The sequence below is a fragment of the Netta rufina genome (genome assembly GCF_964035555.1).
Source record: "Netta rufina genome assembly, chromosome: 4".
NCBI lineage: Eukaryota > Metazoa > Chordata > Aves > Anseriformes > Anatidae > Netta > Netta rufina.
In genome coordinates this window covers 50721106-50741940 of record NC_140127.1, presented here as the reverse complement: position 1 = coordinate 50741940, position 20835 = coordinate 50721106, and the positions used below count along the sequence as shown (strand labels likewise).

The following is a 20835-nucleotide window of genomic DNA, read 5'->3' as shown; positions in this document are numbered from 1 at the left end:
GCAAAGGATTAGTTTTGTTTCTTCTTGCTTCACAGAATAAACAATCTCTTGTAGAATATCTTCTATTCTGACAATCTGCAATAATATGACTTAATTAGAGAAGAAACAGTCACAGGTCCTAGACCTCCAAAGATGCAAACTACTGCAGCTACACAACTTGCATGGGTGCTCCATTTCTGGTTGTGTGCTATGGCATGTGTAATGGTTTTCCAAGGACTGTTGTAATCTCAACCTTCTTCTAGACATAAAACACAAAACGGAAAGGACCATGCCTAGCCTCTTGAGAATATCACTTAAGTAAACAAAAAAAGATTAAGGTAACTGTTTCTATTACTACTTCTTAATGAAGTCATGTAAGACATCCCAAATCCTATGCATCCTATCATAAACATTCTAATGCTATACACGAAGTAGGAGCCTGGGATCCGTACTACATGCTGTAAGACACGTTTCTTATATTCTCCCAAGTCCTGTAAACTAGAGGGTCAGATTCACAGCTATGAAATAGTTATAAAATTTGGATAGAAAGAGGCAAAGAGATATGGTCACTGTGCACTGATTCTTGTCCCAACTCTGTTAAGGCAGTCTCACGCATGACCTCAATCACCCCAGTAGCTTGTGATTTCCATCAGTCTCTCAGTCACTTGACCACTACTTGGGCAGAGAACCCCACAACACTCACCTTATCTGCCCCCCTGTATAAAACTTTGACAATGGGCTACCAATCTGCTACACAAATTAACTGAAGATAAGAATTGGCCCACTTGAAGGAGAATCAGCTGCTTCCTGACCCTTTAAAGGTATGCTGAGAATCTGAATTTTCATTTGTTGCCTGCACAGAAACAGTAGCCATTTGCCTCGCCAGATGGATCTCTGCAAACACGTTTAGATTTATTGCCAGCATATCTTCTACCCGTTCTGGTAAAAAGAACAATGCAGATAACATTTTTATCACGTTTAAACTGTTCACGTTTTTGTTGTTGTTTTAATAAAAACGGGTAATTGCCTGCTTGCATATTGAGCCAATAAGGAAGCACCTATCTATGCATAAGAGAAACAAACTGACCATAAATATACATTGTGTTCTGCCCTGCTTTGCCTAGAAGCATTCTTTTCCTATTTATGTCACAGCGTTCCTTCAGAAAAGGGTGTCTTGCATTCACTCAAAGATGTGCCATAGCCATGCTCATCAAAGCACTGGAAATTTTGTTTTGCTCAATTCTGAAGCTACTTCAAAATTTGTTGAAAATTTAACTTGAAACAAACATTATATAAAAGAGGGGGAAGAAATATGTGTTCAAAGGAAATCAGAAGTGTCAGACTGAAAATTATGGAAAACAAACAAACAACAAACAACTCAAAAGCATCCAAAGGAAAGAACAAAATTCAAGCAGTTGAACACTGTGGGCCTGGTTGCCTTCTACCACAACAGATGTAATTTAGGAATAAATCCACTCAAGCTGGTCTGCAAAGTTGAAGAATCACATTTAAGATCACCATACCAAACAAAGAACTCCAATTTTGAGAATTACATCAGATTTCAGATTTTATAAGGTTCACTCATTCCTATTTTGAAGTGAGAATTTCTCAGGTTGCAACGCAAAATAATGTTTAGTAAAAATATATGGAGCTCTACAACTCCTTTGCATAACTTTTCTGGAGTTGCACTCTCCCAGGCTGGACTCCATCCTCTCGTTCCACTGCTCATTTTTCCCCCATTCTGCCAATTTTAATCTAGCAGGGAAAGTCCTTTTCTAGCAAGTACTGTCAAAATATTCAGGACATAGGCCTTGCACTCAAAGAATGCAATGTTATGTCCAGACAGCGGTGCTAAGTGCCTCAGGGATTTGTGGTAATCAGCATGCATAATTCCTAGCAGTCAAGATGTGTTCCACTGCACAGTTGTGCACCTCTGCCTTTGATTTGTTCCCTCTGCATGTTCCTCCCAAAGGCAAGCATTCTGTCTGAAGAGACTGGTGGTTCACTGCTAGCTGAAGGGAGGAAGACAATTCTGTTACCTATTACTCTGGAAGGACTTTACTAATTATCCCCAATAACTCCAGCCTTTAAAACGGGAAAGTAGCACACAGCTTTTATAATTATTGACTTTTTTAAATAGTTTCAAAAGAAGAAACTCTGCATCAAATGTGAGTATAATTTAGGAACTACTACATAGCAGCAAAACTACATTAGACTTTCTGATTTTTCCATGGTATCCTTGGATAGATACACCACCCAGTAGACCATGTTAAATGCTCCAAAGGTAACAGGAAATAAAATACGTGCATATTTGTCTATCTTACTAGTGCCAGAGTGGGAGGCAGGGGGAGCAGGTGGTGTGACAGCCGATGGTTTTGCAGATGCTCCTAATGTATTAGGTGTGGTGGTCTGAATCTGCTCCAGTCTAGATCCAAGCAAGTGCTGAATGGAAGGGGATCCAGCTGTGGCATGCTGGGATACAAATCCAGTTAAAATTGGGGTAGAAGGAGGAGCTGGAGGGGTAGCTCTTGCAGAAGATAATGTCTCTGATGCATTGATGCGTGTGAAAGGGTTGGGACTTGATGCAGAAAGAGAGTGGGGTGTAATGTCAGAAGACCCCTGCGCTACAGAGGGAGTCTGGATGGAGCTGTGCCTTGTGTCAATTCGGCTCCCACCATCAGCTTCTGACTGTACTGTAGCATTCGTTCTTTTCCTCACATTTGAATTGGCATCTGTACTCTGCAAAGTTACAAAAAAAAACCTAGTCATTCTTAAAATAAACACTAAAACAGAAGCAATGGAAACTTTATAATCAAGTATTAACTGAATAATACTCACAAATATCAATAGTAGCTTGATCCTGAAGTACAAAAATACCATATGCTCATGGTAATAGATTTAATAGCATATAAAGTGATAAACAAGAATTCCTTTTACCTGTGGCTGTAATACCAAGGTGAACATATCCAACACTGCACACTCCATGTGTTATGGTACCTACGTAAACTTAGTAACATGAGGCTAAGCATTCTTGGGTTGGGATTTTTTCAGGCTCACCACCAAATAAAATTGTCTGATGCTTGCTTATTTCTTTGATAATACACAAATATTCTAGAACTGACTTACCAGCCACGATGGTTTACTTCTGCTTTTCATCTCTGTAAAAGTAACTACCACATATTAGGAACTGTAGTTTTCCTTAGATAGTAAATGCTACTAAAATTCTAGTATTTACCAAACCAAGTTACCCCTTTCTTGTTCCTTAAAAACAAACAGACAAACAAACAAACAAAAAAAACAACAACAACAAGTCAATGCTTTTTCACATCAACCACAGGCAATAAATTATCCAGCTGCAACTGAACCAGTGAATAAATCAGTCTTTCATCAACTACTCCTTTCCTTTAATTAACTATGAAAAGTGGTGAATTCTCCATTACTCGATGTCTTCAGGCAAGTCCGGATGTCATTCTGAAAGATATATTTAAGCCAAATGGTACTTATTAGGCTAGATGAGAAACTAAAATACAGATAAGGATGTAGAGATGGCAAATCCAGCAGGTTTTAATATTTTACTGACTTCTGAGACTGGGACTTGGGCTCTGTCCTTCTTTCTTGTATTTAAGAACAAGCCTAACATCTCCTGAAGCTCCTTCAGGAAGGGTACCTGAAAAGCATTCTTTTAAACCACCAGCTCTGCACTTTTTTTTTAGATATATGAATATGTTTTGCACAAAGGACCACTGCTTTTCATGAAACATGGATTTAAGCATGGGCAGGGTATACATGCTCAACAGCAGCAATGCAGGTGTAAATACAGACAGGACTAAACAATCCCTTGTTATGCATCAGAAATCATATTTTGTACATCTTTGATACACTCTTCCCAAGCATTGCCCTGCACCACCTCAGGCTGCTGTGTCTTTGGCTCCAGTATTTCCCTTTTCCCTTCTCCCCATACCAAAGAACCCTGCCAAAGATCACAGCACAACAAAGAGTGAAAGTGGGCAGCAATCCCTCCTCCCTCCTTCATCCAACGATTCTGTCCGTCAAGTGCCAGAGCAGTAACGGAGAATAACTGGGTTCAAGGTATTAGTGCCTTAAACAGTGAGAAGAGTGACAAACATGTCTGCCTGCTGCATCAGTTGCGCTTAGCTATTTTGCTTAAGAAAAGAGAAACAGGAGCTGAAAAATATCTGGGGAAAAAAAAAAAAAAAAGAATACAAAATGATAATAATAAATCACTTGACATGTGCAGCACTCCCATTATGACCAGAATGCTGGTCCCAAATTCTGTTCATTTCAGTACAAATCAATCACTGGCAATACTGCTGGCTTCAATTTGTGTGAAGCTGTCGCATATACAGTCATGAATAGCAGCCAGTTCACGGCTGATGTATTTGCCAGCTCATGGTTGATATATTAAAGAAACGCTCTTAGGTTTCACAGTTTTCCTTCCTGCATAGAAGTGTGTCAATAGATTTTCTTTATTTTTATGCATCTGCAATCCAAAGAAGCAGAGGACTGGAATTACTGCATAAACACCAGAGGAAACGTGTATTTCCTGAAAGAAACACTAATTGTACTGTTTGAAAGAGAAGCCTGAATCACTACTTGGGAAGCACAGAAGTACACACAGGTGTGCAATTTGGATACTTTCACACTAGGGTTATCTATGACCCAGGAATAGTATAGCAGCTTTTTAAGACTGCTAAATTTAAGTTCTAAAATACAATCAGGACAGGAGTGTTTGCTATACATTTGGTAATACCTGACACAGTGCTGCATATCACTCAAAGGCTTGCAAAGGTAAGTAGATTGATGCTCACTGCCCAAAATAACAGCTCTGTGCTACAGAGGGGCTGACAGTAGAGTCATTCAGAAGAGCTGAGTTTACGTGCCATGCATAGATCCTTGGTTTTTGTTTAGCCCTTCCCAGCCCACAGGCTGGGACAAGGGTTATGAAATAGACGTGCTCTGTAGCTTGGACAAGATATGTCACCTGTTTTCAACAGCCATCTCAGTGTCCTTCCCTTCTGTGCATCAACTATAGACACTGTTATGGCAGACAGGTAAGAGCCAGGCTCCTTTGCACACTGTAGTCACCTCTGTTTCTTACGTGTGCGTTTGCTTCCATCAGTAGAAATACATAATACCTCCTCTTCCCCCCCTACTCCAGCTGTCATCCAAATAACCAAACAGGACTGGTTGCTATTGAATCCAGTACTCACGTCCCATTAAAATGTTTAGTCAAGAATAAAGTTATATATATATATACACCATTTCAAATGTTCATAATGCCTAACTTTATAATTCTAGTATTTTTTTCTTGCCGCTAGTACATAAAAATTCCAATACTTCAGGAACCTAACATTTAGAGAAACCCAGTTTCTGCCTAAGTACATGTAGATGTACTAATGTGCATGTGGAACCAGAATAGACAACCTCATAAGCTATCACAACATAGCACTGCATAATAAGCCTACAAAATAAGGGTGCATTCCTTGTTAATTCTCTGAAAATCACCTTCCAAATGCTCAGTGTGGAAATTAGAAATCATATTTCTAACTTGCTCCACAGTTAACATATCACTGAAAAAGAGTTGTTCTTGTTTGATGTCATAGTTTGCATTCGTGTGCTTGAATTAAACCTTGTCCTTGAAATGTACTGGAACAAGCAAGTTGTGGAGAGAGAGATATTACACATGGAAAGACGGGGGCTTTGACCATTGATGAAGCAGCTAGTTAAGCAATAATGTTCTCTCTAGCAGTGCTGGGAGCAACTTAAATATTGGAGACAGAAAAACTCCTAGGGAAAGGCTTACCTCCAATACCTCACACACCCCTGAAGACTTTTCTAAGGGGAGCATGTTCCAGCTCCTCCTGCACCCAGTAGGATTTGCAGAATCAGCATGCACTGAAGAAACAAAAAATGGAGCAAAAAATGGAGCAGTGGGGAAAGCTGCCCACCTCTCACCAGCACAGCTGTGAGTGGTGAGCACCTAGCTCAGTGCCCTGCCAAAGCTGAGCAGGATGCATGCTGATTCCTAGGGTAGCCTTACCAGTACAGTGCCCAGCAGCTCTCTTCACAAACTGGTTACTTGCACATGCCTTATTCAAGACTACCCTCATGACAATAGCTCGTTCTCCTCCTTCAAAACTCTCAGGTATCTCTCATTTTTCTTTTCTCCAGTTGAAAAATTGTTATTGGTTTGTGCTGGTGCAGCCCCACAATCACAGTATACATGTGACCCTATGTTCTCCTTTATCAAATGTTATCAATATCATTCATTTCTTCCAATGTTAATTTATTATTTCTGTGTACTGACACAATCTCACAACCCCATATCACCTGAAGATTTCATCATTCTACTAATGCCTTGTGCCAAGGTCACTAACAAAAATGTTAAACAAGGTTGATCCCACAGCCAAGTCTTAAAGAACCAAATTCCATTGACATTAGCAAAAGTCAGATTAATCACTACATTACAAAACATACTAAAATGCTACATTTGGTTTGTATTAAGGAAAACATTCACAGATATTTCAGTTATGGTGCATATCCCTAGTAAAAGGATATCATGATAAAAATAATCTGAACAACAAAAATTATATATATGATGTAAAACGTTTGCTGCTTCCTAAAAATATTTTACTTTTGTTTGTTTGCTTGCTTTATATAACAGTAAGAAACACAAAACTACTGCCAATTGGTAGCTTTTAGTTTGGAGGCATCAGAACAAGAAATAGAACATGAAAATCAAATGGAAGCCAAATTAAATGCAACCCAAGAAATGAAAGGAAAGACTCCTTTCCAAGGGCAAGTCAGGCAAACACTCAATTATCCTCAAACAACACAGAGCTGCTGTGCTACTCCAGATGGGGCTCCACAGGAAACACTGAGTCCACATTTTTTTACATTCTCACTCTGGATTCTGAAAGGAACTGATTTTCTAGAGACATTTGGGTGAGATTTTTGGGAGACATTTGATATGCTGTAGCTCAAGAACACAAAATGTGAGTCTGGAAGCTCTCATAAAATGCAACGTATCACAGCATACAAAACCCACCTTAGTGTGTTTGATAAAGATTGCCTTTTTATAAAACAGGCCAACTTAATGCTTATGGCAACTGACACCTCACTCTTCCTTTGAAATAGCCTGTCATTCTGACTTTTCCAACCAGCTCCACAATTCACAATCACTAGCAAGCCAGAAGTGGTACGTACTTTGCTACTGTATCCTACCCCAAGAGGATACCATCTTTCATAAGAGATTCATAATCACTATTCCTTTCTGTCCAAACAAATATTGAATTAGTCCAAAAAAGTGTATATAAAGAGATTTAAGGAGCAACCACCCTATGTGTTATCATACTCAGACTAGAGAGGCAGGGGGACATGGAACAGGACAGGAAGTTCAAATTCTGTCAGGCAGTGAAATAACTCAATCTGTTCATATCTCCCAGCTCTCCAACATGGGAAACACCTCTGCCTCCCTATTTGTTGAAAACACTAGAGCAGGTTAGTTGTAAACAGCAGTTCCTGAAGCCCAAGTTTACACATCTGAAGCCCAGAGAAATGCAAATTAAAGGCCTCTTCCATAATGCTCCATCTGTCTGGGACTTGGCACCCTGGATTTGAGATTTCAGTATTGCTCCCTCAGAGACCTCCGTCTCCTGAGGCATCAGGTGGATACACAGGACCAAGATCCCACCATCTCTCTGGATGGTGTGCTACAACATCCAAATTCTTTAGGTAATCTGTGTATTGAAACTGAAGAATCAAGCACAAACCTCACTGCATCTTGCAACAAAGAGGTGTGATCATATGATTTACAGCTTAGAGCAGAGTATGTCAGATTTTTGCCAAGATGTAGCCTTCCAAGATACCAGTGCAAAAGCATGTCACACAAGTGACTGGTAATTCCCCGCACTTCAGCTAAGAATTGTTTTAGCTCAGGGGTTTGGTTGTTTTTACCTGCCCCAAAAATAATAATAGACATATCCTAATTTATGTGAGGTGATAACAGATTTCCACCAAATTTGATATTAACCCCATTAATATGGAACCAGATTTGGAATAAAATAATCTAAGCCCCACCATTCCATTGATCATTATATCATGATCAATGAAACAACATGCAGTATTGCAAACAACATTTGAAATATTTACTGTATTAAAAAGCAGAGAGATCTTACTTTAATTTTAAGCAATACATACTATTTTGCAGTTTTTTTTTTCTTTAAAATGATCTTAACTGAAATTGGGAAAAACACATTCAGTATGAATTCTTCCTATGTAGAGAGTGCTAATGCAAGATGCCTTTTTTTGCTAGTCCCAGAGCAGAAAGTCCATTTTATCTGACATAAAGATAGGATAACTAAACAAACCTCCTTGCAGGCATGTGTAAAATGTGGTAATTAATGCTGCTTCCTTCCCTTGACAAGTGGATTCACAAGCAATTGACTGTGAATAATAAAATGAAGGATGGTGTTAGCATACTTTAAAATAAATCTATATGATCTATTGTTAAATACTATGGCAGATTCATGGAGCAAGACTGATGGTAAACCTCTGTGATAAAATGTATAGATGAAAACGCTTCCTATCACAATAAATAAATAAATAAAATCCACTCACAGATCATTTCCTTTTATATTTAAGCTCAACTTCGATGGATACTGCTATTTACTACCACACAAGAATGCTGCACAAACATGGGTCAATCTAACCTCTTCAATATTTAACAAGGTTGGCACACTATAAACAGCTGCTCACATAATGTGGAAATCCTGAAACATTCTCTAAGCCTATATAAGCCTTGACTTGAGCCAAAAAATAAAGTACTGCATTGTTTTGTATGTATTGCCAGTTTTTTGACAAGCAAGCCAACTTTGCACTTCAATGAAGTCAGATTGCAAATTTAGCATGCACTGAAGTAGTCTGCAGCAGCTGAGCTGAGATTCATGGGAATGGGATCATCAGCACAGCAATACACAATACCGAACTGACAAACTTAGTCATCTTGTTACAGAACAAAGAGAGGTGGTAACAGCCACAGTACATCTTTCCTATGATAAGGCCAACCTAGAATCTGTAAAACAAACAAGAACACTATTTAGAAGTCACATGCCAAGTTCTAGGGGGATCACAGTAATGATAAAAGCAAATGCCAGGATATCATGCAATTTTATCCTATGATTGTATTTAAGAACATGAACACAAAGAACACTGAAAGCTGTGAGAAATTCTTGTCTTTGTACAGCACAGAGTTAGCTCCTTCATACATCTCAGCGGCATCTTCCTATATCCTATTTGTGTTCTACATAGCAGCTTTCAATTATTCCCTGCAGTTTTAAATTTGTTCATAATTTATACTATAGATACATCCTGTTGGGACTGTAGTCCAAAATAAAGCAGGTCCTACTGGCCAGCCTAACACAGATTCAGTAGTACTTGACATTAAAATCCCTTTCACAGGCCTCTGGCCACTAGGGGACACAACCATCACCAACTTCTTATGAGCAGGTACACACTGAAACTAGGGCCATGCATTTGCAAGGTAATGCAGAGCTTCTATTCTAATCAGCCCCAGCACACTGTGGAAAACAGTTCAGCAGTCCTGGGGTTAGATACATGGACACTTCAGTAGCTCTGCTCAGCCTCATCCTACTACAGACTCTCAGAGGAACATTATGCAAGGTCCCAGGGCTGCTTTTACACCATTTGTTTACTGAAACAGGGAGCTCAGCGGTGCATGTCAATGCATTTTCTAGATCCTTAGCACATCTTTGACGCAGGATTTCACTGAAATGGTATCTCTTTGGGACACAGACAGTACAATATTTAAAGCAGTATCTTCTACCTTCTCAAGGATAAATTCACAGTGGAATTTACAAGTGACATCATCACCATCCGGTACCAATCCTAAGTATCCGATACCTAGAAGCAGCAGAGAGCTAACACTTTTGACATCCAGCAAGCAGCTGTCAAATCTGGGGAGAAACACCCTAGAGAGCAGATTTGAGATTACATGCCTTTAGAGTAGCAGTCATCAGACTCTATCCAGCACTCTTGGCTCTGAGCTCTTTCCTGAGGCTAGATAGCTAAATCACAGTATGAAACGATACACACAAAAAGACTGTGTCCCTCTCTACAGTAGCCCTGCACCCAGGATGGGAACCTGTGTTTGGTGAAAGATGACAACTTCTGAAATCTGCCAGGACTGTGGCAGGGATATCAGCCCAGGTCTCCACCTCTTAAGTGCTTACCCACCAGGCTACTGGATATCCCATGACAGGTGGTTCTCATTTCCTTCCTATAGATGTTGCACTCTGCACTCTTCAATCTCACCCTCCCATTGCACTGAAAGCCCAAACAAGCTGATCCAAGAATCAGTTCCTCCCACTCTCCCCAGCCCTATATAAATTATTTAACAGAACAGAAACAGCTTCAATCAGAGCTTAGCAAACATCCCATGCACTACCAAGTAGTATTCTGGTTACTAAAACAGTTCTCTGAGACAGAACAGGCAGGACACAAGCCTGCTCAGACTCCAGGATGAAGCACAGTAGGTATTTCTTCCACCTAAGATTCATGGCAAATGCTCTGGAAGCAACAAGACGGTTCTGTACATGTCTACCCAGGGAAATTTAGTAATTAAGCCTTTTAGGTGCCTAATCACCATTTTGGGCACTTAATATCCTCAGATTAAAAAAATAAATAAATAAATGAATAGGGTACCATGATCAGAGCAGTTTTAAAGTCACACAGAAGAGATTTATCAGAATAATCAAGCATAAAATGAAGAGGTATTACTATAATGGAATGAAAAGTGAACAGTAAACAAACATCTTTATGCCTCAATAGTGATCTTGCAAGACTAAGATTAGAATCTTTTGTGATAGTATTACTAAGCCTTCAATATGACACAGGTAAATTAATATATTGGAAGATCAGTGATCTGCTATACAAAAGCACGGGTTTCCAAAACTGAGGGATCTCTGTTAATTCATAGAAAAACTCATACAAAAAAATTGGAAGGCTTAAAGCAACCAAGAGTCTGGCATTACATACTGTTTATCTGCAATATGAATATTGTTTGTGTGGTAATTAAGTAATATTTTCCTATTAAACTCTACTACAGTGTTTTTTATCCTTTCCATTCCTTCCTAAGAAAACAGTCTGTTCTTTTGGGAGGACATTACATAGCCTGCCAAATTCACACCATTTGACATTTACCAGGGAAGTAGCATGTTGTCATCAGTGTAAATAATGCTGCTTGTCCCAATTCCCACTGAGTCACCATATTGCCATGCTGCTAGCAAATGCACAACTTGGAGGAGAAATCTACCATGTTTTACTATTATGTTGCAGAGCCAGTCAATCAAAATTTTACTGGAATAGTACTAGAGATTTTGTTTTGCCTTACAGAGCCCTGGAATATGATCAAGTAAAAGCTCCACCTGCCACAAAACACAATGAATTCCAATTTATAGCTTTAGCAATGCAAACAGCAACACAGATTGCTCAGGGAGAAAAAGCAAGGGGAGGTAAGCTACAACAGCCAGTCCACCATCCATGCTGCCGACTTTATGATCTGAATCATGCAAGAGGAGGAGAGGTAAGAAGATCCTACATCGCACAATTGCATATGCCTACAAGTGTGTGATGTGGAAGAAAAGCAAATTCAAAGTTAGAGAGACATAAGAAAACTACAAGGAGCTTTTTTTTTTTTTTTAAAAAAAAAAATGCCAATCAAGCCCATGCCAAATAAACACATCCACCTGTATAGCAGTTAATAGCCATTAAGAGTTAAAAGCACACACATGTATATTGTCTTAAAGACTGTGTTTATATATCATGACAAAAATGAAAGAACTGAAAACGGAGCTACAGAGAAAAAATCTACTAGGATAGGTTAAGTGCTAACCAATTCTGGAGGTGCTCTGTAAAACATCTACAAAAGGAAGAACGTGTGATTAGGAACCAAAGAACATTATTTTCTGTATCTTCAAGTTTTAGTGACCTTAAAACCTTACTTAAATTTGCTTCAGTACTTTGCTGAAAATGCCTTGAACAGTCCTCATAAACTTTCCCGAACTTCTCATTGTTTATTTCTTCTGACTCCAAATTTCCCAGAGTAAAAATAAAGTCAGCTAGAAATCTCACACAGCAGTGAAACTCAACTGCAATTTGGTGTCATTGGGCTCCACAGTATTGAAAATTCACTGTGGAGGAGAAACAAAATTGAAGTTTAAATATACACGCAGAAAATATTTTAAGCAGAAAATATGAAGAGGCTTGAGTTTACAGGCATCATGGGGAAACCTATTAACACCCTGAGATTTTGTATAATGCTGAACAAACTGAAAACCCTCCCCCTGACACCATAAAGGTCTATTCTGAGTTGGTGTTTCTGATATGCTACCACCTTCTTTTGTTTTTCCAAGTACTTATATTTATTCATACAAAATAAAAGAAGAAAAAATTAAGGAAGTTGGAATTAGGTCAATACAAGACTTTACTTACTGCTTAGAACTGATATTAGCACAAAACTAACTCTTATTATTAAAATAAACTTGTATTGTTTATTCAAATGATGAAACCTGAAGGAGTCTCGTCAGGAGACCAGCACAGTGACAGAGAAAGGCGCTTATGGTTTTTGTTTGTTTTAATTAAAACAGTAGGTCTTAGTATTTTCTAGAATAACAAGAGATTGACGTTACTGAGCTATACTTTAGTTTCCAAAATAAAAGCCTTATCCAAATTAAGTCTTCCAGTAACTACAGTAAACACTGTCAAGTCCTTGAGCATCAGACAAATAACAGCAGAGCATATCCCTCATATTCCCTTGCCTACAATTGTGGTAGTTCATTATAATACTTAGAGAAAATTGAAGAGTGAGCAATTACCATATTTCCAAGTAATGTTTGGAGGAGGTAGCACTCCAGCAGGATTTCTTGTTTAGTTATAAATCAATCATAATCCTGCCTTTTGTGCACATCAGTAAAAAAAAAAAAAAATGTAAAAATTCCCCTTTCCATAAGAAAACTTCATTCCACAACTTTGAATTCCAACAGTTACGTTATTTTTATCAACACCCAGCTATTTTTTACCTTTGTGATAACTGAATTCTGGAATTCAATGGAGCTTACATCACATTTAAGTTGGATCAGAATCTAGCCCCAAACTTAACACTACTTTGTGTAGTTTTAGTAATTACTCTGCTCACTTAGCTAAGAGAAATGTTTTTTACTTCCACTGTCAATTTATTCCACAACTGAAATGTATCAAAGGTAGAGCAGTATCAGGTTCTTGGAAAGAAATCAGAGCTTTTAATGTAACACTTTAATTTATGCTGTTTAGAAAGATATACCATGTAAAATATTAGGAAAAACATTTATAATTGTTGACCTCAAATTTATGTCCCAATCATTGTGTTGTTTGACCATATATTTAGCTTTATACGTTGTCAGTAGTTCCAGTTCCTGGATAGGGCTACCTAAGTCTAACAAACAAAAAAGCAAAAGCAAAAAAACAAAAACCAAAACAAAAAACAAAATGACCAAGCAACCAACCAAAAAAACCCACACTTTTGTACCTGAGCATTACAGGTAGTAAAATACTTTAAAGACCACTTTGTTGGGATACCTAAAAGTTAGAATAGATCCAAAGTTCCCACTAAATCACTGCAGCATTGTTCCAGGTAGCCACTCTCTTAGCTTTCAAATAGCATTTAGTATGTGTACATTATGACTCTAAATCATTGACAGCAAAAGTGTTGACTAATGGAGCTAAAGCAACAGAAAATTGTTGACATGTCAAATAAATTATTCACACAGCACAGTGGTACCCCTTCTTAAGGTCCTATCCTTCCATTTGCATGAACTCCAAAAAGCTCTTGAGCCTGAAGTCCTTTAATAGGATCTGTGATTTAAAAAAAAAAAAAAAAAAAAAAAAAATGCTTATTATCTACTGAAATGCTGTTCCATCTCCACTATTAAGTCATGCATCCTCATGAGGAGGTCAATAAACAGAGCATCCCTTTGCGGTCCAAGTACGCCATTTAGATGTGGCTGCTCCTCAAATAACTCCCTCTGCATATGTGAAAAATGGATTTAGTTGCACTTCTCTATTTGCTGGGAGAGGGGAAGCTATTATTCTATTAGCCCCACAGTAACAAGAAACATGACAGTGTCACTTGTAAACTTATCAGGTACACTATGGATGCTCCAGTTAGGACAGGAGTGTGCATCTATGCAACACTGAAGAGCTTAACCCCTGAGTTCCTCCATTAAATGCTAAATGGCTAACTCAAGACAGTGTGACACTTAACCAGCGTCAGAAAATGGGAAGAAAGTTCACGAATTACAATCTACTTGTTATCAAGCTTAACAAAATTATTCCATTCAAAAGGTTTGTTTGAGTCTGACCTGTTTTTTTCAAGTTTCCCACTCTTGTAACAAACAGCTGAGGTTGAAGCTCATTCTAACAGTGTTTAGAAGCCTGTTTTTGAAGAATATTTTTCGGTAACATTCTTCATCTCCAAAATTGGATAGGTCTTTAAAAATAAACTTCATAAGAATACAGTGAAAAGGAAATAGTGCAGAAGCATAAAAATAGATTCAGGAGCCCAATAACAACCTATAAATCATTCATTTCCATCACATACTGACTTGCAACAACACTTCTGCTTTTACTAAAGAAAGGAGTTCAGAATGCTTCAGGACAGGTTCGTTCCTTCCAACCTGAAAGCAATTTAACTTGGTCCCAAGACAAGGAAATCACAGGAGACCATAGTGTAAGTCATCTTTCTTAGCTTAGACTTGAACACTATCTCACTGGGGCTGACAAAAGGGATGAAGGAGGCTGTCCAAGTCCCTTGTGAACTCAAGGCAGGTCTCAAACAAGCTTGGGTCCTACTCATGTGACAACAACTGCAGATCTGCACTCCTCCTTATGGAAATACATTTGTTTGTATCAGAAAGATATATGCTACAAGAAGAAAAAGAGTTAAAATGGGGGAATAGATAAAAAATGCGTACAACGGCATGGCTAAAATGATATCAGGTGATAAAGGAGCACACACTTCATCTGCAGGCACTACAAAAGTTGTCTGTTCCCTCCTACCTACACCAACCCAGTAAATTAGCTTCACACAAGGAATTTTGTTTGGATTTAAACGCTATTCAGACTACTTAGCTAGTCTCCAAGATCCTTTTAATGCTTAATGTAACTGATAAATTGACCAGTCATGTCCACTGTGTGGATCAAAGAAGTCAATACAATTACACAAGAGACTAATTCCACAAAGCTTAATTTTGTGAGTGGCAAATTTACCAGATCAGGCAAAGACAGTTCAAACAAAAACAACGACAACAACAACAAACTTTGAAAGCCTTTGCTTGAGCTCTGGCAACTGTGCTGCTAACAATAGAATTTCTAGCAGATTAGCAGCAATGTACAGCAAACTTTAAAAAATGTATTTTAACTGGGTAAAAAAATCTAAAACTACTGTTTAGCTGTGGAGACTAAATGTGTAGTATTTGTTTATGTTAAGAAATAATACTTAGAGGTTATATGCTGCAGACAATTGTCGTACATTCTTTATGTACCACAGATTTGCAGTAAACCTGGGATCGTGTGATCTCTGGTAATACAGTGCTGATTAGACAGTATACATAGAGAAAAATCAGATTTATAAGAAGACATAAGAAGATTTGAGATTATCCTTTCAGTCCTAGAACTAAACATTTTAAGGAGAAGGGCTGTATTACATATCAGGTTGACATAACAGTCACATTTGCTTCTAGTGACCTTCTGTGCAGCAAGACACAAGAACAGAAATCCTCCTCTAGTCATTGAAGGGACTGCATGATAGCTAAGACCTTTTAACATATCTGTGAGCTCTCCCTCCTGGAAGAGCAAAGAATCAAGTCTCAGCATAGGCATGATTCAAAAAAACACCATAAAAATAACAGTTCCTGACATTATCATCATTGTCACTGTCACACATACAATTTTAATGCATAACCCTTCAAAACAATAGATTGCTCCCCTGACTGCTTTTAAGATCCCCAAACCTGTAAGCAGACTACCACATCTATCTCAGAGATAATAATTTAGCAACAGAATAGAACTCACATCTCAGTTTACCTAGTTTTAAATTTGGGTGAATCTGCATGTGGTCTATTGTTGCTGTTGTGAAGTCTTGTATGTTTGTTTTAAAATATTTTCTCCAAAACATTTGTGTAAATGTTGAAGTACAATACAAGACGGACACACAGCAATTCTGACCATGAATCAAAACCAATATTTTAAACCTCCATCATTACTACCTGAGAAAACTACTATTTCTCCTTGTGTTTTAATCAGATCTTACAAATAAATCTAGTATTAAGCTATTATGCAATTTATTTTCCTACAGACTCAAGTAAAACTTCACTGTCTCCAAAAGCAATATTTATTACCACTCCCGGAGTGCTCAAGATGCTATATTAAACTGCATGCTGTACCACCAAGAAAATTAGCTAGATGAATTAATGTAGAAAGAGAACCACATGCTACTATAAGCATACTTTTTCTTGTTCCTGACTCTTACTAGCAGTGAACAGAGTGACGTGCAATAAACTCTTCAGGAGCACATCCATCCTTTTAAGTAGAATTGGGAACTAGCAGAACAACACAGCCAGAAGACTGAAAACAATAATGATGTATGGTAGGAGAGCAAAGAAGAGGAAGAAAAATGGAAGTGGGTGGACAGCAACTGAGGAGTGATATCAAATGGATTGGGTGGGAAGGCAAAAAGAGCAAATGAATAAGGAAGGAGACAAATGAGATGTGAAAAGAGACAGAAGACAAAATTACCAAGAGTTAGTCTAAAACAGTAGCTCTTAAATCATGGCTCAGTCAAAGGAAATTACAAAGTCAGCCTGACAGGAAGAGTAAATTACGATGTTGCTGTCAGCGTATTAGTTCTCGGTGTTGTCAAGAGAGCTAGCCATGACTGAGAGGTACTGGCCTACCATATGGCCAGTACAAGTGCTGTAATGACTTTGTTAGCCAAGTGTCTAATGAACAGGAGGAGGAACGCAGCAGCTAGTGAGGACAGAGAAACCAGCAAAGGGAGGAAAGGAGAATTACTCGTGAGCTCAGCTGGAAGCCAGATCAGGCCCTTATTAACTGGTCAGCACACTAAAATAACTACCACACAAGTCACACAATCCAACATGCTAAGATAGCTGAAAAGTATTCCGCTAAACAGAGCCCCAAAGCCTTTTCAGTTAGGTGAGCTCCTATGCAAAGATACATAAGTTACATAAAAATAGCATCTATGGTGGACAGAAAGCTTCATCCAGCATTCTTCAAAAAATCCTGAAATTGTAGCTGATTAAGAACAAAAACTCTATATGCAATGAGAGGATAACAGTGATAGTGAGGGAAATTCTCTGAGGTACAACTGCAATGTTTTAGCATATTTTAATTTGTTAGAGACGTTATCCACAGAAGGGAATGTGCTGTCCAGATAACCTGTAATATCTTGGTCTGTATCATCCATCCAAGCAAAATCAATACATAAAGGGAAAGAAAGCTTCATAAAGATACCCATCCCCTTTGACCCTCATCAAAACATGACTAAATATAGAAGAAATGGCAGATATGAACAGACACAACCTCTTCCTCTCCTCCAAGTTAATCCAATCTCCAAAAGTGAAAGTAAAAATTAAATAAAGCTTAACAAGATTTTGTCATTGAATACAGTGGAGCACTAGTCTTCCATGATGTTGACTTACACTGCATGCACGGGGAGAAAGTCATCTGCCAGACACTTATACACCACACTGAATCCAGAGTCAAGAATGAGGCAAACACTTTTTTATGACTGCTCTGTAGAGAGAGCTGCACACCTCCAGGGTGCTGTCCCTGAGGGAATCTGAAATAGAATCTGTTGTTTTATAGTCCTGAGCAGGAGATACAATTCTGTTGGGATGGGCCCAGATGGAGAAGACCTGCTGGGACACGTCAAGAACTTTGTTCACTGTCTCCTCTGGAGACAGTGTTGGGAGGGTACTCAGAGGGAGCCTGGGAGGAGGTTAAAGTCCTAGTTTTGCTGAGAAACACTACCAAAAAAAAAGGAAAATAATTTTATAAATTGAAATCATACCGTGACTGTCTCTTCTGTACTTTTTTCTCTTTGTATAGGAGCAACTGGAAATTCAAGGAGGGATTTTACTGTCTTCCTTTTGGCTCTTTCCATTTGAATATTAGTAAAATAGTTGACAGCAGCAAACTCGATAAGAGCAGAGAACACAAAGGCAAAGCAGACCGCTATGAACCAGTCCATGGCAGTAGCATAGGATACTTTTGGCAGTGAGTGTCTTGCACTGATGCTCAGTGTCGTCATTGTCAACACTGTGGTTATTCCTTCAAAGAAACAGAACAAAATCACTGTTGAATCCAAGAAAACCAAAGAGAACAAAAACAGGCAAACAGCTTCAAACAAAGAATCTTAAAGCACTTAGGAATCATTTAAATTAATTCACATCTGCAAACCCCATTATCATGAAAAAAACATAGTTACATTGTAAGATATTATAACAGAAGTCACTTTGCAGTGTTCCACTCATGATCTCAACAGTAAATGGAAGAAAATACATCTCTATGTTCGGTTAAAAAATAGTATTATTTTTAATTATAGTAATATAGAGATTTTCACATTTAAATCAATATAGGAAACATGGTGTAAGATATGTATCTATGTTTTCTCAGCACTGCAAAATGATGTACCATGTAATTCTACTGCCATAAGCATGATACAGATGTTGCTATCAGACAGTGCACCCTGTATTTGCTTAATAAAACAGTTTTAAGAAACTCCAAGGTCCTGCACTCAGAGATTCACCTTCCATAAAAATGAACTTCTGTGTAACACAGAAGAAATAATTCACAAGTGGAGTAAAGACAACTCATTTCTCAGCTGGATTAAGAAAACAGGGCTTAATCTTTCTTTGCTACTTGTGAATACTGCATTAGATTTAAGTCACTGCAACTACCACGTGCGTATGAATAGTAATTATACATGCACAGCAGTTAACCAGCATGGAAAGCCATGACTTTGTGACTTCAGTAGAACATCTACAACTTACAAGCAGAAAATGTGGAAGCCTTAATTTCATATTTATTTTTTTTCATTGTTTAGAATTTCCTTCAACAATTTATTTTCTAAATATTTGAATATAATTTATTTAATAGAGGAACACTGTGCTCCTCAGACTGCAACAAAATTTTTCCTGTAATGGTTTTAGAAAGCTAACGATTACCCTGTGTCTGGTCTTCTGATCCCACTTGCAATCCAGATGCCATTAAATCATGGCAAATTATTTTGGTGCTAAGGAAAACTATAATGTTCTGTGAACAACTCTGTTAATTAGCAAGCCATCACCTTATCTTTTAAACCCTTCTGCTACCACTCAACTGATGAAATTTAATTAGGATTTCATCTTCTAAAAGAGCAACTTCAATTAAAGTGTACATGCATGAACACTGAGCTCAAATATGACCACTTCATGATAATACTTCAAGTGAAAACACCAGCTATATACAACCAATGTTTTTTTTCTTTCATCCAAAATATTCCAAGGATAGTTAAAACATCAAGAATTCTTTATCTTTCAAATATAAAATACCATGTAAAGAATGAACACTGCTCAAGTCCTACCATGATAACCACAAGGACAACTGAATGCAAACGTATATACATCTTTACTCTTACGAAAAGAACACTTGTACCCATTTTAATTCAAGAGGAAATGCATATACTGAGAAAAATTCAAAATAATTAAGAGCCTGTTTTCCAACAGGATCTTCACACACCCTCTTCCCTAAACGGGCATACCCATCTGGGGAACCTAATATGAAAAAGCTTCATATATATACTGCCACACAGAGAACAGGACACAATTAAAACAGTCTCTCCTATTAAAAAAAAAAAAAAAAAAAAAAAAAAAGACAAGAAAAGAGCAGCAGTTAGTTCATAAATGCATAAAGAATATCTCAGAGCAAACTCAGCAGGATAAAAAACACAGATGCGAGCTCACAAAACCTTCTTCAGTGGGAAGGTGTTGAAAAACACACCACTGAAAATGTTTAATGCTGAGAAAAAAATTATGGAAAGTTATTTTATCCTGGAAGAGGCACATCCCTGCTTACCCTTATCCTTCCCAATTCTACTTTTGTTCTCTTTGAGCTAAAGATTATCTGAATTGTCTTTTTAAAAATATATTTATTTAACAGATATAAGAACAGGATGAAGTGAACCAACTAGACAATGATTAACCAAATGTAAGGAGGAGAGGGCAGGCCATGACAGTGTTACACAGTTTACTGTCTCAGTCTTTATCAGTTTTTCCCCTATGAAACCATTCTGATGAAAGACTTGCAGTTGTCTCTGCAACTGCCCTTGGATACACGCCACAGTTATTTATAGGGTGGCAAATTATGTTCTGGTAAATATATATATATATACACATACACATGAACTGTAGTTATCCAGAGATAAGTACTTGCAAGCTTCTGATTAGAAATGCACATAGTTATACATGTATATAAATATATTTAAGAGTATTTTAATATAAAAAATAATTTTAAAAATCTGTTTGAGGAATAAAATTTCCTCTGTCTTTCCTCTAAGAAATACCAATCCTCCACAAATGGGTCTAAATCTCTGACTGCAGAAATCCCAATTTATGTACCTTATTAAGATTTATTTTACTATTACAGTTAAGAATTATGACAGCAAAGCATGAAGCCTTTATAAAAAGTGCAAATCACTGCTCCATGTGTAACTCCACATGC

General features: G+C 37.8%; 1 protein-coding gene across 1 annotated transcript in view; it reads right to left on the bottom strand.

The window, feature by feature from the left end:
• Positions 1–2184: 2184 nt before the first annotated feature.
• The window catches only part of GABRA4 (gamma-aminobutyric acid type A receptor subunit alpha4), a gene marked incomplete at both ends in the record, with an annotated part of 37512 nt that continues 18861 nt past the window's right edge, over positions 2185–20835 (bottom strand). The window contains 2 exons of the mRNA XM_084285876.1: positions 2185–2718; positions 18146–18405. Of these exons, the coding sequence (XP_084142002.1) occupies positions 2185–2718; positions 18146–18405 (794 nt within the window). The remainder of the gene's footprint in view (positions 2719–18145; positions 18406–20835) is intronic.